Source organism: Tachypleus tridentatus, chromosome 6 (genome assembly GCF_004210375.1).
Source record: "Tachypleus tridentatus isolate NWPU-2018 chromosome 6, ASM421037v1, whole genome shotgun sequence".
In the NCBI taxonomy this organism is placed as follows: domain Eukaryota; kingdom Metazoa; phylum Arthropoda; class Merostomata; order Xiphosura; family Limulidae; genus Tachypleus; species Tachypleus tridentatus.
This window is the reverse complement of record NC_134830.1, coordinates 138,291,119-138,307,630: the sequence shown is the minus strand read 5'-3', so window position 1 is coordinate 138,307,630 and position 16,512 is coordinate 138,291,119. Positions and strand designations below refer to the sequence as shown.

The 16,512-nt window shown below is 30.9% G+C and overlaps 1 protein-coding gene across 7 annotated transcripts in view; it reads right to left on the bottom strand.

The window, feature by feature from the left end:
- Positions 1-3,477: 3,477 nt before the first annotated feature.
- The window catches only part of LOC143253803 (rab GTPase-binding effector protein 1-like), a 64,721-nt gene continuing 51,686 nt past the window's right edge, over positions 3,478-16,512 (bottom strand). For 5 of the 7 annotated variants that reach the window (XM_076508205.1, XM_076508208.1, XM_076508209.1 and 2 more), the window contains 7 exons: positions 16,129-16,167; positions 14,929-15,030; positions 13,409-13,598; positions 13,004-13,170; positions 11,585-11,701; positions 10,077-10,187; positions 3,478-8,321 (listed from right to left, as the gene is read on the bottom strand). In XM_076508205.1, coding sequence (XP_076364320.1) covers positions 8,154-8,321; positions 10,077-10,187; positions 11,585-11,701; positions 13,004-13,170; positions 13,409-13,598; positions 14,929-15,030; positions 16,129-16,167 — 894 coding nt within the window. In that variant the 3' untranslated portion in view covers positions 3,478-8,153. Of the gene's footprint in view, positions 8,341-10,076; positions 10,188-11,584; positions 11,702-13,003; positions 13,171-13,408; positions 13,599-14,928; positions 15,031-16,128; positions 16,168-16,512 lie in introns of all 7 variants that reach the window. The other 2 variants (XM_076508211.1, XM_076508207.1) reach the window with 2 other exon arrangements.

Here is a 16,512-nt window from a genome sequence, read left to right as displayed (position 1 = left end):
TGGTTGTTTTTGTGAACTAAATAAACACTGTTTAATTTTTTATAACTTGCATCCAGGTTCTTTCATTTTTGAAGCTCTGTGAAAATTAGATAATTCATAGTTGCTCCATAGTACATTTTCTGACAAACCTTTAAGTTTAAATGTCGAACTTAGAATGCTCAGAGGGTTAAAACTTAGGAATTACATAAAATGAAATAAATCCAAAGTTTAAAGTTAAAAATAACAAAAAAATATCACGAATATTTATAATAAATTAATATTTCCATTCTGATCTGCGTCATACAATTAACTATCTCACATGACCATGCAGGTGATGTCATAATATTACCTAATATATCATCATACATGCTGGTGTCTGTTTGTTTGTTTTTGAATTTTGCGCAAAGCTACTCAAGGGCCATTTGCGCTACTCCTCCCTAATTTAGCAGTGTAAGACTAGAGGGAAGGCAGCTAGTCATCATCATCCAATGCTAACTCTTAGGCTACATTTTTACCAACGAATAGTGAGATTAACCTTAACATAATAACGCCCCCACGGCTGAAAGGACGAGCATGTTTGGTGCGACGGGGATTCGAACACGCAACCCTCAGATTACGAGTCGAACGCCTTAACCCACCTGGCCATGCCGGGTTAGTTTAGTGTTGTATCATTATCTATCTAACAGTTGAAAGTTATACCTTCAATATAAGCATATTTAAAATTTTGTTTTTACTGTTATGTCACAATGTGCTCGATAGATATCAGTATTAGCTGTCCCTTGTTTTGAATTGGTAGAATATAGGTGAAACAGCTAGTCAATACTCTTTGCTGTCAATTCTTATCAGTTTAAACAGCGGGATTTGGTCACTGCTCATAAAACACGCCCATAGCCCTAAGTGCAGAGTGCAATTTTTTCTTTAGCAGCAACTAGAAACAAATTACAGAAATTCAGTGACATAGTTCAATAAACTTTCTACTGGGTCTCGTACAGCTAAGAAATTGTAAGAAGCTGAATAAATTTGGAATTTTAAAATGAAGGCTTTTCTAAGAGAATATTATAATTATGTAATTATACGATATTATAGATTAGAAAAATTATTCATATAACTTCAATAATTTGAATAGATCAAAAGTGTTTCTAACATGGAATAACAAGCCTAGAGACTTGTTCCATTTATAGATGCTCCTCGCTAGTACAGTGGTATGTCTCCGGATTTACAATACTCAAATCAGCCGTTCAATTCCCCTCCGTGAGATCACGAGATAGGCGGCAGTGGCTTTGCCATAAGAAAATACCCATACACATTTACAAATAAAACTAATCTGAAAATGTTGTTTCAAATAAAGATCCAATAATTTTTCAGAAATATTTATTTTATAGACGTCGAAATAGAAGTCCGCATGCAAAGCAGAACCTCCCACCACGCCGGCCCGTCATGGCCAGGAGGATTAAGGTGTGCGACTCGTAATCTGAGGGTCGCGATTCGCATCCATGTCGCGCCAAACATGCTCGCCCTTTTAGCCGTGAGGGCGTTATAAAGTTACGGTCAATCCCACTATTCGTTGGTAAAAGAGTAGCCCAAGAGTTGGCGGTGGGTGGTGATGACCAGCTGCCTTCCTTTTAGTCTTACACTACAAAATTAGGGACGGCTAGCGCAGACAGCCCTCGAGTAGCTTTGCGCGAAATTAAAACAAAACAAAACATTTTATAGAGTAAAAGTTAACGTTACATGTATGAAGTTTTATTCCAGACATAACACACACACTGATACACGATAGGATAATTATGAAGAAAAAATAATTTTAAACTTTTCGTTAACTACTAAACAAAAGCCAAAAACAAACATTTACATCTGTATTGAAAATATTTATTCAATTTTTTTTTTAGAATAAATCACAACTGTAGTGATAAAATAAGATCCGTTATTATGCATGAACACGTATATTTTTTTCAAATTGTATAAATATGGCTAATGGAAGGAAGTGTCATAATCAGGTTCAGAACTGGAAACAAAATTTGGGATTTTGTAAAGCATTAGCATGAAGCCAACAGAACTTTAGCTTGCATAGAACTATTTTGTTTCAACACCTTTTTTTTTTTTTTTTTCAGTTACATGTAATGCATATTTTTTAAAATGATAATGAATTATATTCATTAATTATTGCTGTAACTATAATATACTGTAAAATAACAATAACTTAGTAATAAAAATCATTTTTACGTAAAATTTGCATTCCTCTTTAAATCCATTTTTATTATCTATTAAATGTATTGTTTGTAACCACTAGAGGGTGGATGCGCTTTGTACGAAGCACAGTTTTATGTTAATAGATAAATGTTTGTTAGTTTAATTTATAAGTTTTTGTTTCAACGTGGCCTACATTTTTCACAAAATAAACATTTAAATTGTTTATTTGGAGTGTTAAAATAGCGTCATGAAAGTTTTATCTCACAGATTTCAAAGTCGTTAACGGTAATTGTAACTAAACTGATACGTGGTTAACCATTCTAACTAATTTTTATAACACTAATTATGATTCGGTATTATTTGACACGGAGCTATATATAGCATGTGTAAATTCGCAGTCATTTCAGTATGAAGAATGCATACTTGGTAAAGGAAGGAACCATGTGTTAACCATCATCACCATAGTTCATACATAAAGATTTTGAAATCTATTTCGGTTTACTTTACGCTCAAAGTCTAGGGTGAACAAGGTCAACTTTACTTCCCTGGAACACCACACTTGAATTGGCTGTTCTTTTAGTTTTATAGAAAAGATAAATCGCTAATTAATTTTAACATTTTGAGATACGGGTGTCCTTTGTCAGCGACTTGGATTAATGACTCGTAACTTCTATTCTACATTGGAACAGGTATGGCTGGACATTGTATGTACAAAGCTCAATGTAAAAGGAAGTTAACCTTGTATTATTTTAGTATTTAATGTCAAGTAGATAGACTGATATTGTAGTACTATTCAAACTTTAAGGTCAACAAAGCTCTCTGAAAACAAATTTGAATAGTACTATAATATCAGTCTATCTATTAAAGATAACTTCTCTAAGCAGTTCAACATTGTTTTATGATTGTGTTTTGTCTTTCGATTGCTTTTGATGAATAAAAACTGTTTTGATATACATCCTCTGACCTTCTTCGACACACTCAGACCCGTAACCTGTGACAAGATATTCTCTGAACGTCCACAAAGCAAACCAGATTGCTCTGTGGAAAATTTATGTGCCAGAATGTTCTACATACACACACACATTTGGGTCCTTGTGTTTTTAATTCCAATTTTTGTAGTTTCACAAGTTTAGTAGACAAAATACTTAAATTTTAAACTTTGGGTTTATATATTTTTATCTGATAACTTTATCTGGAATTAAATGTTGTATCATATAATTGGGTTTTCTTCAAAGACTATTCAACATTCATTGAATTATATAAACTTAATATTCATAATGAAAACATGCAATCTTAGTTCTGAGGGTTATACTGGATCAAACTTTTATTGCAAATTCTGCTTTACAATACTATACAAATGTGTATTTTATAGCACAAAAAATAAACAAGTTACACAATTTACAGACTTGTTTAGGTTTAACATTTCCATGTTGAGATAACTTTAGAAAAAGTTCATTTGGGATAGGAGTAGAGCATACAAATACTTACAAACATTCATATAAGCTATTCAACCAGCATTTGTCTGACTAACAAACATTCATATAACCAGCTTTTAACTAAAATTATAAGTGCTTCCTCTGCAAACTGACAGTGTATTATTCAAATTAATGAATACAAAAGAAAGATAATAGTATTAGGTGAAAAGAACATGACTCATCAGATTGGCATTGGTTTGCAGTATTAAGAATTAAGTTGTTTAACTCATTACCAAATTGTTTTCTGCATATTTTAGGAGTAAAACCAGCCTTCATTAGAAACAGTACATTCATTAGGTTAGGATTTTTTTGGAAAAAATAGAAAGTGAAATATGTATACGATGTAAGAACTAAAAAAAAAAAAAAGACAGGAAAAAGGTAGGCATTAAAACTTGTATCAACAAATATTACTTTTATTGTATGAAGTTCATACACAGCATTAAATTAAAAAACAACAAATGGCTTTCACTTCTATATGAAAAAATTTGTTAAAGAAAAAGGGAATTTAAAGCACTTCTATTCATTAAGCTAATAAAGCATAAGACGTAAATATTTATAAAAATACTATCTGTAATACAAATACTGCTACACTTTTCTAACTCCTTTCTTATATTTTTAAATACTTTACTTTTTAAGCTAATACTATGTGATATTATTACCTGGGATCCTAATCTACAGAACCCTGTTTAATATATGTACACACACACATGAATGTTCAAACAATTCCACCAAAGGTTTGATTCCGCACTATTTAAATGACAATTAGAAGAAACAAGAATGGGTGAGTGTGAGTAATTATTGTATAGATAAATAAATAAAAATAGAGTTTTACAAGCAAAGGCATGTCAGTATTAAAACAGAAATATAATTCAGTCACAAATGACAAAATATTCAGATTTATAGTCCTACTGCTAGTAATATCTGTTGGGTATTATTAATAAATGTTTATTCTCGGTGTCATGCCTGATAATATGTTATAAAGTTCGTGCCTATAGACAAACCTATTACTGGATACTGTGAATGAGACATAAGACATCCAAAAATACCCATGGTGACCTGGAAATAACACTAAAAAATCTTTAATGTTAACAGCTTTTTGCAAACAAAGGTGAAACCTAAATATAAAACTAAACACGTTTCTATACAAAATCTTATGTAAAGTGGTGATAAACACCTTGTGAACTTTCTTCATGTAATAGAAACATGTAAACATTTATAGTAACTAACAAAATGTGTGAAAACCACCAGGATTTCATCACAAATGAATGTGGAAACTTCACTTGCAATTTCTTTTAATAGCAAACACATCACTTTTGATAAATACAAGTTTCATTGCATGAGTCTCGAACAACTTAAACATTTTAAGGAAGGAACAACTGTCAATGGTTATGTTTAGAAACTTCTTCATAACCATAATTTCCTTCTTCAAATGCAACATGCTGACACTTACAACAAGCATTTGTGAAATATCAGTAAATCTGAAAAGAGTGGATGTTTTAAGTGGCCTGTTCTTATAATGGCCCACATATAATATACACAAAACCAAAAAGAAAGATACAAAGAGTATTTATATGAGAACTCAGTAATTCCAGTAACTGTGTCTATTAAAATATATTAATGAGAAGGATTTAACCCGTAAGACAAAACTGTTTATGAAAAATTAGTACAGCATCAAATACAATTCCTATTTCTTGTCTCAACATATTTTGTTCACCTATCAACAGCAAAAATAGCATCAAAGTACTGTATCACTCCCTGATTATAGGTACAACTGAATTAAATTTTAATCCAACTGCCTACTTGTTTCACATACCTTTCAATGGTCAAGTCTTCACACTGCATCATGTTCCATAACTTTGTTTTTGCCTCTCACAATATTACTCAAGTGTAAAGAACTAATTTAAAAAACATCATGATAAACAATTCTTCTGTGTAAAATGTATAGGAGCTCCTAGCAGTAATTAGTGTACGTGTCCATCTTTCTTTTTTTTTTGTGAATTACATGTTATTGGGAGCTCTGTAACCAGCAAAGTCATGGATTTACAATCAATTTCATACCTAAATAGTTTAGGAAAATGAGTTTAAAATGCTGATGAGATCCACATTGACACTAGTGGAAATTCTAGTGTTAAGTAAGTTAGGTGCCATAAAGACAGAATTGAGTTTTCCATTTCAGGATGATCAGAATGATGATCAAATATGTAGTACAGCTATTTCAGCTCAACAACTGGTTGACAAGATAAATATCTGTTTTTGAGCTAACTGGTTTAAAAATACGATAAAAGCAATAAGTAATTTCAAGCAAGGTTAAAGATGATTTTACAAATAAATGCCTCACGTTGGTCTGGATGTTTAAATACAATACATTTAACTTTGATTTACACAAGCAGAAAAGACTAGTTGTATGTGTTTTTGTAGACTTCAAGGTGGCAGTGATAAAACTAGAAAGTTACAGTTTAAATTACTGGATGGTGGAATGATCTTCTACGAGATAATTACGAGAAAAGACTGGTATGTCTGATTACTGTTGTTTTCTACCAACCTTCCAATATACACTTGGAAAAATGTGCATGGACATAGTGCAGCTGGACTTAGTCAAACTTGTTTGCACCACACAGAAAATGGATGTTAATTGCAAAAGGGCACCCTATATGCTTCAAAGTATGTACATCTCCATGATTTACTTTAGTAAACACAGTCTTTATGTGAAACTTAAATATTACACTTCTCAAAACTGTACATTGTTATTAGAGAAAAAAAAAATGAGGAAAGACCACTACATAAAGGTTTACAATTAAATTTAATAAAGACATCAAATTGCCCTGAAAAGAACAACTCAATCTTATGGCTAATTACAAAGTTTTTCCAAGGATTACTTTCTTCAATTAGTAACATTTTGTTTTTACCAACCTTTAAGTAGTTACTAGCAGTAGGTTCAGTGAAATATCACTTTGATATATCTGAAGCAAATGTGTAACATGTTACTTTGGAAAGGCCAATCTCATGTACCCGTTAGAGCTCACCTTCATACAAAGGTCAAATGTCAACAGATATTTTATGAAAGTCAATTTCACATAGTTGTTGGTGATAAAATCTAAGAGCTTTTAAGATTTATAAATATACATAAAAAGGTCTTTAATCTTGTGCAGGTCACATTTATACACTGAGTATCCATCATATTAAGAACCATGATGCCAACCAATAAACATAAACATCTGGTTTGAAGTTACTAGCTAATTTGGTGACTCGTGATGTTAATAATAATTGTTTTTAGGTTACTTCAGAAGAGAGCACACAGTACAACCAGCAGACTTCATTTAGAGAGATTTCAAAAAATAAAAATAAGCAAAATATTTTGCAGAACATTAAAAAAATGTTCTAATTACAAAGATATTTTTATTCTGAATTAGATTATACAAGTATATAGTGAAAATGTGCAATATTCTTACATTTTTATTTTGGAAGATCTTTCACAATTTATAATTAGCATTTGATAAGGTCGATACCAAGACTATTTGACTGAAGTACTACAAGTGGAAATATTGTACATGTTCAGAACAAAGAAGTTAAATTCTAGCAAAAACCATTAGTGTTAATTAATACTGTAGTCACAAATAATGTTGTAATTGAACCAACAACACTAGTAACTGCTGTATACCTATTTGTGAGATATATCAATTTCTGGTAAATATTGTCGGGAAAAAAAAGGGTTTTAAGAAGTTATAATCATGTTATAGTGTACGAAACTTTATCTTTCAAAGACTTAATCTAAGTGTAAACATACTGTATTACAAATGGTACCAATGCAATGGTTTCTAGCTACAATTTATAGCTTGAAATTACTATTTAAGAGCTCACTACATTAAAACAAGACAATGTTTCGGTTAATTTGCCATAGAGCTGCTCTTATTGGATTTGTTCTTGTCTGTTTCTGGAATCCTTTTCTTCTTGCTGGGTGCAATCTTTTTTTTGTTTTGTTTTAAACAAAGCACAATTTCCACTATATAACAGCTATCAATCAAACTTTATCTTCTTGCACAAAACTGTGGACACCAGTGTTCCAACAAACAGATATTATTTAAACACACTGTCTGGCAGACGGTAACTTGGTAGTCTGTCCTGCAGACGATTTCACACTAAAACACTCAACGGACACCTCCCATTACACAGAACAGATGGCAGAGAAAACTTGATTCTCGAGTGAGTTGTTTTCATCTAAAAGTAATGTAACTCAGTGTAACATTCTTTCACACTATAAAATAAAGTCAGCATTATTTTCACCTAATATTGTTTAAAGGGAGCAGGAGAGGGGATCTCATATCTTCCAGCCTCAAAAGGAGTTATTTAAATTTCCTACAATGATATGTCTCCATTTGAACATTACCTTCTATTTTCCAGACATTACATTTTCCAGGCAGTTCCCCCTTCCAAAAAACATTTTCAAGATTTTCCTGTACTTAAGGTTATCGGCATGAGAGGATGCAACTTTACTGAGAGGACTACAGGATTTTAACTAGGTGTTTGTGGTAGTCTGCTACTAAAATACGGGGCTGTCTCATGATCCAATAAAGTGTGGCACACACTGCATACTTTAAATGGCCGTTGTTTGGGCCCACTGTACACTATCTTGGAGCTGCATTCAGCACAAAAAATCTTTCCACAGTGATTACAGTGATGCTGAGGATGAAACAGATAACTGTAGAATCATCAACATGTTATTGTAACTAGAGCAACGAACTTTTCAACACTTTCAAAAATAAATCTTTTATATAAATAGAAACATTATTTCAAAAATGCAGAGTGAAACCAAAATATACAACTGAATATTCTGTAGAAATTTAATACACTATGAATTATTAATAACATTTTTGTTGGATGAAAAAACTACAAATATAAAGGTTAGTATTGAAATTAGAGGACTATATAAACAACTAGAATATGATACCTGATGCACTATTTGATCAAGCACAAAAATGATCACCCTTACGAATCTTAAATAGCTACAAAACTTATTATGACATTAAAAAAACACAAAAAACTCTTGGATATCAAAATTGGTATTGATTAGAATTTCTAAATCTACTAATGATATCGTAATATCTATAGTATGTCATTGTTGTTACACTTTACAAAAGAAGAGTAAAAGCATAGAATGGTTCTTGTATCTACCATAGACATAATAAATATGTGGACTTAAAAAATGTCCCAAACTCTGTTTTACATTGAACAGATTTAACTTCTACAAAAAACATGACACAACTGCAACATCTGTACAAATAGAGCTGAAAAAAGCAATAAGTGTTGGGAAACAATCAAAATATATTATCACATACTTGTAAGTGTATGGAAACTTCATTAAAATGAAAGATAGTAAAATAAATTTTGAAGTTTAGAGGAAAAAGATCTCATTTTGTGAAGAAATACGACTGGGATGCTGTACCGTGTTCCATATAAACAGAATCAGACAATTCACTTACTAGCACCTCTTTGCTACATTAAAAACTGTTCACAAAAGTGTGAAATGAAGCCTTTAAGATGTTCCATTGATCAAGAATTCACATTTAAAATCATCAGATACAGATCAAAGCTCTCAAGGTATTTACTCCGATTTAACAGACTTGGAGAAAATAAGGCTCCTGATAAATTTATCGTATAAATACACAATTCTGTCACTGAAAGAGTTTCTGCAAACATGTAAATTTCCTTCCCAGCTTTGCTACTACAGAATGTTGCAGAAAACTAGAATATTCACTATGTTCATCACAATGATACTACTATTAGTCAAAATGGTTAAAAACTAGGTATGTGTCCCGATCGTCTTGATAGATTCTCTCTTTGAAGTTCAGTACTAGCCAGTGCTCAAGTGGAATTTATTCTTCCAAGAAGATAATGAATACCTTTTCAGTTTTGTGATGAAAATTGAAAATGCTAGTTTTACAATTACCTGATAAACAAACTTAAATCTCCTCAACAATTAGCTTTGGAAAGTGTTCAAAGAAATACTTTGCAAGACTTTGTTCTTGTTTTTTTTTAATGAGGTTATTGAAAACAAACACCTACAGGAGGCTTGTTATCGAGAAATTAAAAAAAAATTCTCTGTGAAATACATACAACCACACCCTTGTATAGACACTGTTAACAGGAACTATTTATCAAATACCATCTCTTAGATATCCCAGTGATACACTTCTAGTGACACAAAAGTCGTAAGACAAATAAAAACACTTTGTAAACGGAATGAGAAAAACCACACTCTCACCTTCAACTATCAAATGAATTGCTTGATTCTACATTATTATTGGAATTGATTGTTTTGAATCTTTAACATACTGAAGTAGGTTTTTTTTTTACTTGTTTTTCAGTCAAATACACAACAAATCCCATAAACGAAGTCTGAAAAATTTACAAAGCTTGTTTTCTTCCAACACGTACCTTTTCTTTTTTGGAGTGAAGTACTTTTTTACATGAATTACAAGCATTGATGTCATCCTCATGTTGCCACCTCACTTCATTATCTGATTGTCGGATTTTTTCTAGCTCCATCTAGTTTGTAAAAGATAAATATAACCAGTTAATGTTTACTGTAATAACTGTGCAAGTAATACTGAAATCACAAAGAGTTAATGACACATTTTGGTTAAAAATACACTTTCTATTTCTCTCTCTATATATACAGGTTTGACCAATCACGTGACCTCTTTATACTTGTTTATAGTCTTTACAGATTTAATACTTCTAACTTTCAATACATGGTGCATATTTTCACAAAATTTGATAGTCTTTCAGTTAACATTACAAGTTTTACAGATACAAAACTTCATATCTTTTAGTGAAGTATTTTTAATAGAATAAGAATTTGTTTGTGAATGTATTGACTATTTGTTTTGAATAGTCCATATTGAAAGTAATTTTCTTGTTAAGATTAAAAATATTTTATCTCAAAAACCTCAAATCTCATTTGTTTAATCCACAAAATCTTCTAGATACATTTCAAACATTTTTTTCACTAAAACTTTGTCATTTTCTCTATCCTATCTCTATATAAGATTGGTCACTTTTATCTCCCTCATAACCACACACAAAAAAAACTAAATAAATCTAAATTACCCTATTTTCCTTCTTAGAATAACTTCAATTTGCAACATTAAACTACATTTGTTTATCCGAAGTAGCTTTAAACTTGTAACAGTATACATCTATTTAACTGCCTATTAGAATAAAATTGGTGTTCATCTGTTCAGAATACAATGTAATATACCAGGTCATTTGATAAAAGAAAACCTTAGCTTTCTTTAGGTTATAGGTTACATAAAGTGGATGAGAAGTAGTAACAAATCCTGAAAAATAGGACATAACATGTGAGTATGACAAGAGGGGTCTGATTCTCTATTTGCAGCTCTGTAACCTAACAAAATTGAAAGCTATAAAAATTATGGTTTACATGAGCAATGACGATTTTACAGTGAGTAACTTGTATTGAATTTCAGTTACTGGAGGGGTGGTGGATAAAAATAGAGAAGAAACCTAGAGAAAATGTGTCACGTGTGTCAAACTTGGAGAAATTCACTAAAATATCGATTATTAGCTAAGATTTTATGTTACATTAATTTATATAACAAAGTAATTTAATAAAATTTTGAATGCAAGAAACTAAAATCTTGTATAATATTCACTAAAGGATATCAAATTTGTATTGATATACAAATCTTTTTATCATAAATATTCTAAAGAAAAAAGCATTCTTAAAAAAGAATGGGACCAATAAGAGAAATAACAAATAGATATGGTTGATTATGGAGAGGGTGAACAAGTACTCCCTAGAGAGAAAAAAAACTGAGTAATAAGAACTTTAATTTAAAATACTGGAGTTAAAAGTACATACTTCTTACAAACTTTGTTAAGAACAGAACTACTAAATTAATCAAATATTTCTACTCAACCTGTAAGGACTGTGATAGTTTAACAAAATCTTTTTGAACAGCTTCACTGTTATCTAATTCTGTCTGTAGGCTCTGGACTTTGGACTTCAGCTGCTGGACTTCTTCTTCAAGCATAAGCTACAAAACAAGTTCCAGTTTAAAATTACACACATTAAAAAATGTTGATAAGCCAGTCAGTTTTTCTCATTGTGAACTAACTGTCAGTAAAGAAAATGATTAGTAATCAATCAGAATAACAGTAAAGGAAAGATAAAAGTTTCAAAGTTAATCTTATGTGTATAAGAGCACAAATAAATGTTTTCTTGAAAAATCTAAACTCAGAAACTGCAGATGCTTATGAGGACCAATTACATTATAAAATGATTTTTCAGTATTCAAATTAACAAGTGATGTGATATCCCACAACCAATATATAGTCAAAGAAATTGCACTTATTAGTCACATTTTAACATTGTTTGGCATGTCATAGGTAGTATGACGCCATCAAATACTGTTCATTTTTGGGAAGGGTATACAACAATCCTTATGATTCAAAATATCTATACATTCATACTATAAAGACATGTTTAGATTGTGAATTTAAAATTTTGAGATGGGAATATCCCTAGCACAATGGTATTCAAAAACAAAAGGATATGCATCAACTTGGAGAACTAAGACCATCAAGAAAAAAACCTGCAACAAGTATTACCTTACATGATAATGAAAATGAGACATTCTATATTTAACATGGGTGATAATCCAGTAGTTACAGCATGAATGGATGTGGTGACATGAATTGTTACAAATGGTGAAGGTAATACAACATACTCGTATTCTGTAGTACAAGATAACCAACTACAGCTCATGAGTGTTAAAACACAGAATGATGAACATTTTTCACAAACATGTGAGCTCTGGTATTACAGATGGTTTTATACATTAGTGATTAAGTTTAAAGATTGCTAATAATATGGAAGGCTTCAAGTTTGTCTGATGTTAAGGAAAAAAACTTTAAACATATCAATAAATATCTATTATATACCTTATTTATATTGTACTAGATCATGCATACAGTCAGTCAAATTCCTTAAAATGGCAATGAATAGAGGAAACAAAATAAATTCAAACTGACATTAAATGATTATTGTTTCTTCTCATCCATATCATATGTCATCATGTTTAGAATGGTTAAGTTTCTTAACCAAAAATCTGGATGTTGAAATGTTGTATTGGTGTTCATCATAATATTTCAGAAATAAAACTAATTTAATTTAAGAAACACAAACGTCTTACTAGCCTTAAAACTTCAATAAAAAACTTTGACTTTTCTTCAAGTGTTTTTCAACATCCACATCAAACTTAACCAAATAATCTGAAAAACATGTAAATTAAAGCTTTAAGTAAAACATCTGTTAGAGTTCTACCTAGAGTTCTTACATTAGTGGCTCCTGTTTCTTCTATGGTTTTCTTTAGCTCACTTATGTGTTTCTGCCCTTCTCCATGAGCCTGGTTCACATGAGATTGGAAATGTTTAAGCTTTTGTTCCACTTCTGTTCGTTTAGATTTTTCAATCTCAAATTCTGTCTTGATGCTCTCAAAAATACCTAATATTACACACAATTCATTTATCACAGCAGAAATGACCTTAAAAAAAAATCAACTCATTCATAACAAAACAAAATTTAATATGATCAGTATGTTCAGCAACCCTAAAAGTTTCAGAAGTTACACAATTATACAACTTTTACCAGCCACAGGCACTTCGTTCAGAGTAACAAGTTTCGTAAGTGTAAACCCTAAAGTCGTCTTTACAAACACAAGTGAGGTATGAATTACAAATACCAAGCTGTTCTCGCAGATGGTCAATTTCTTGCGTAAGTGTGTCTTCTAATGTTTCTTTAGCATTCTGTTCTCCCATAAGCTGATCCCGCAAGAAGAGAATTTCACTCTTGAGGGACTCTTCTGTTTGTTCTTTGGCCACCTGGGCTGTTATCAAGTCTTCTCGTAGTTTCAAATACAAAAACTGCATTTCCTAGAAAGAAAAGTTGGTAACTTGATAACTACTTATAATTTTGCTAAGTGTGTAGATAATAATTCTAACTGTATGATTCTTCAGTACTAAACATCACATTATGAACAGATCATACAGATCTCTTTCAAATTAGAAAATTTATACTTAAAATATGAAAACATACAAATACACAAAAAAATGTTTTAATTGGTAACAAAATCTTTAGATATAATTCTATCAAAGAACTTGAAATGTCACCATTATAAATAAAACAATACACCATTCCCAATAAATTTTATAAAATTATAAAGGGACAAACAGAAGCTTATTAGCCTATCAAGGATGTCCTTTCCAGATCCCAACTGCAGGGTGTTTGGAAAGTCACTGTGCACTTATATATTTATTAACAGACATGTTTCAATATAGAATACAGGAGGTGAATATGAATGACAATTATAAACAATGTTGAAAATGACCCCATTGGCATCAATACAGGCTTGGATCCTTCTTATTTTGTTTCTAAACACTGCTATCAGTTGCTGGCTTGAAATAGACTGAATGAATGCTGTTGTTGCTGCTTTCAAAACTGCACAGTGGCATTCTGAATACCCTGTATAACATCCCTTACTAAGTCCATCAATGATGTCCCTTCCAGCTCCCAACTATAACATCCCTTATTACTTACGTATTCATCCAATCTTTTCTTGAACTCAGTTACATTTTCTGCCTCCACCATACTTGAAGACAGCTCACTTCAAAAGCCAACCACCCTCTTTGAAAAGCAAGGACTTAAGATTCTAAAGTTATTCTGAAACATTTTATAATCTAAAATTTCTATAACAGATTTTCTGTCTTATAGTAAAGAGAGACATTTTTATTTTAGGTCCCATAAATATTGTTATCTATTTGTGTAAGTCGGTTCTGAGCATAAGCATCTCAATATTCTGGGTTTCATTCCAACTAAGACACTAGAGGGCTCTAAACCTTAGAGCAATGCTTATTCTAGAAGATTTAGATGTTTTAAATATATAATCTATTTATTAAAACACCCAGGTTTGATCTTGGAATATAGCATGTAGGATGTCCTACACATCCTTATGAAATTGTTAAAACATTTAATGATTGGTGGACTGGCCTCAAGTCTGACCAATAATCCAATTCAAGTCATATGATATTGTTCAGTTAAATCCTTTTTACAGTTGCTTTGTTATAAGTGAAATATCTTGATTCCATTTACCCTAATTCAGCTGCTATAATTACTTCCAGCTAAGTCAAAACAGTCTGTGTCTAAGGGTACATTCAAACAAATATCACACCTTCTTTAGTGCTTGTCAATATTTGAAGTACTAACCTCAGCTGTGTTAGGAAGATTTATAACTTCACTTTGTATCTGCTGAGCACGAGCAATGTGTTTTGCCATTAAGGAGTTGTTTTCAGCTTGCAACTTCGTGAACTAGCAGGATGCATTTAAAAAAAAATATTGTTTTTATAGATAGTAAAAGTTACTCTTTTTCAAACATTTCTGAAATATTTCTTAAAAAAACACACTGTACATTAGGGTTATAGTGAAGGAAAATTTAATTATCCAATGGAATTATGAAAAAAAAAACTTTCTTTATTAAGCAACTAAGTAAGAATAATAATACACTGCAGAAGTTTATCAAAAAGGTTTATTTGTGTATCAGATTAAATATTATTTTAGAAAATAAAAAGAAATAATAAAATCCAAATGACATACATGCACATAGATATGTACCAAAATAAAAATTTACATACTAAAAATGGCACAAATTGTGAAAGTGGGTGATAAAGGTAGACTATTTTCTCCACTAGCCAAAGCAACTTTGCACACCTGGTCTCACCCTAAAACTTCAGTAAAATAACTTCCCACACAGTATCTTATTAAATTATATTTTAAGGTCTCAAATTAAACGAGTTAATGGAGCACATTATTTTATATTTAAATTGATTTCCAAACATTAACTACAAATTAAGTAACTTCTGTGATCATAATTTCCTTTCTTTGTGGGAAAAAAAAAAGTTTAAAAAACTTACATAATTTCTAATTTATCTATTGTACATTAAACAGGTATAAAAGTCACACAAAAGAGATAATAATTTCTACTTTTGATCTTTTAGTGGCCAAATTCTTGCAATTGACAAGAATAATGGTTTCTTTTAATTTAATATTCTGTCAGCATTTGAAAGCTCAACAATACTGGTGAAAGAAACAAAATTAATTATGCATGTGCATTTTGTGTAATAATTTCTGCAACTAATAATTTACCCTATTTTAAAGTAGGTTTTTTGCCATGTAAAGGGTTTTATTTTCTGCCCCAACAATTACTGAATAAGTGAAAATATTTTGTTTCAACATAATTCTAAATATTGGAACAGATGAAGGTAAGTTACACTAAATTGTACTGCATGGACAAATATGTGCACCTTACTATAAACAAGACACAAAGTATCTTTTTAGTATATTTAACTATCTTAAGCAGACTGAATAATGAAATAACAGGCCGAACATATTAGGGCAAGAAGTACTTACGGAAGCCTTCATCTTTTCCTTCTCACTTTTCAGCTTTTTCTGAAATACAATATTTTGAATAGATATTGACATGAACATAAAAATGTATAATCGTATAAACCAATATTAACGTTCAGAGTTTTGTATGCCGTATTCTTACTAATAAAACATGAGATAATTATAAACATATATGCAGTGTTAATAATCTGGTGTAAAATACTCAAACTAACGACAACAGGAATGAAAATCATGCTAAAACTTCTGCAGTCAATACGACTTTATATTAAATTTGGTATGATTTGAAAAAATATATTTGTAAAACTATCAAACCTTTTTAGATTAACTTCAGATTATTAAAAATAACCAAACGTTCTTTTCTCAGCAAAGTTTCAGATTGTACATTCT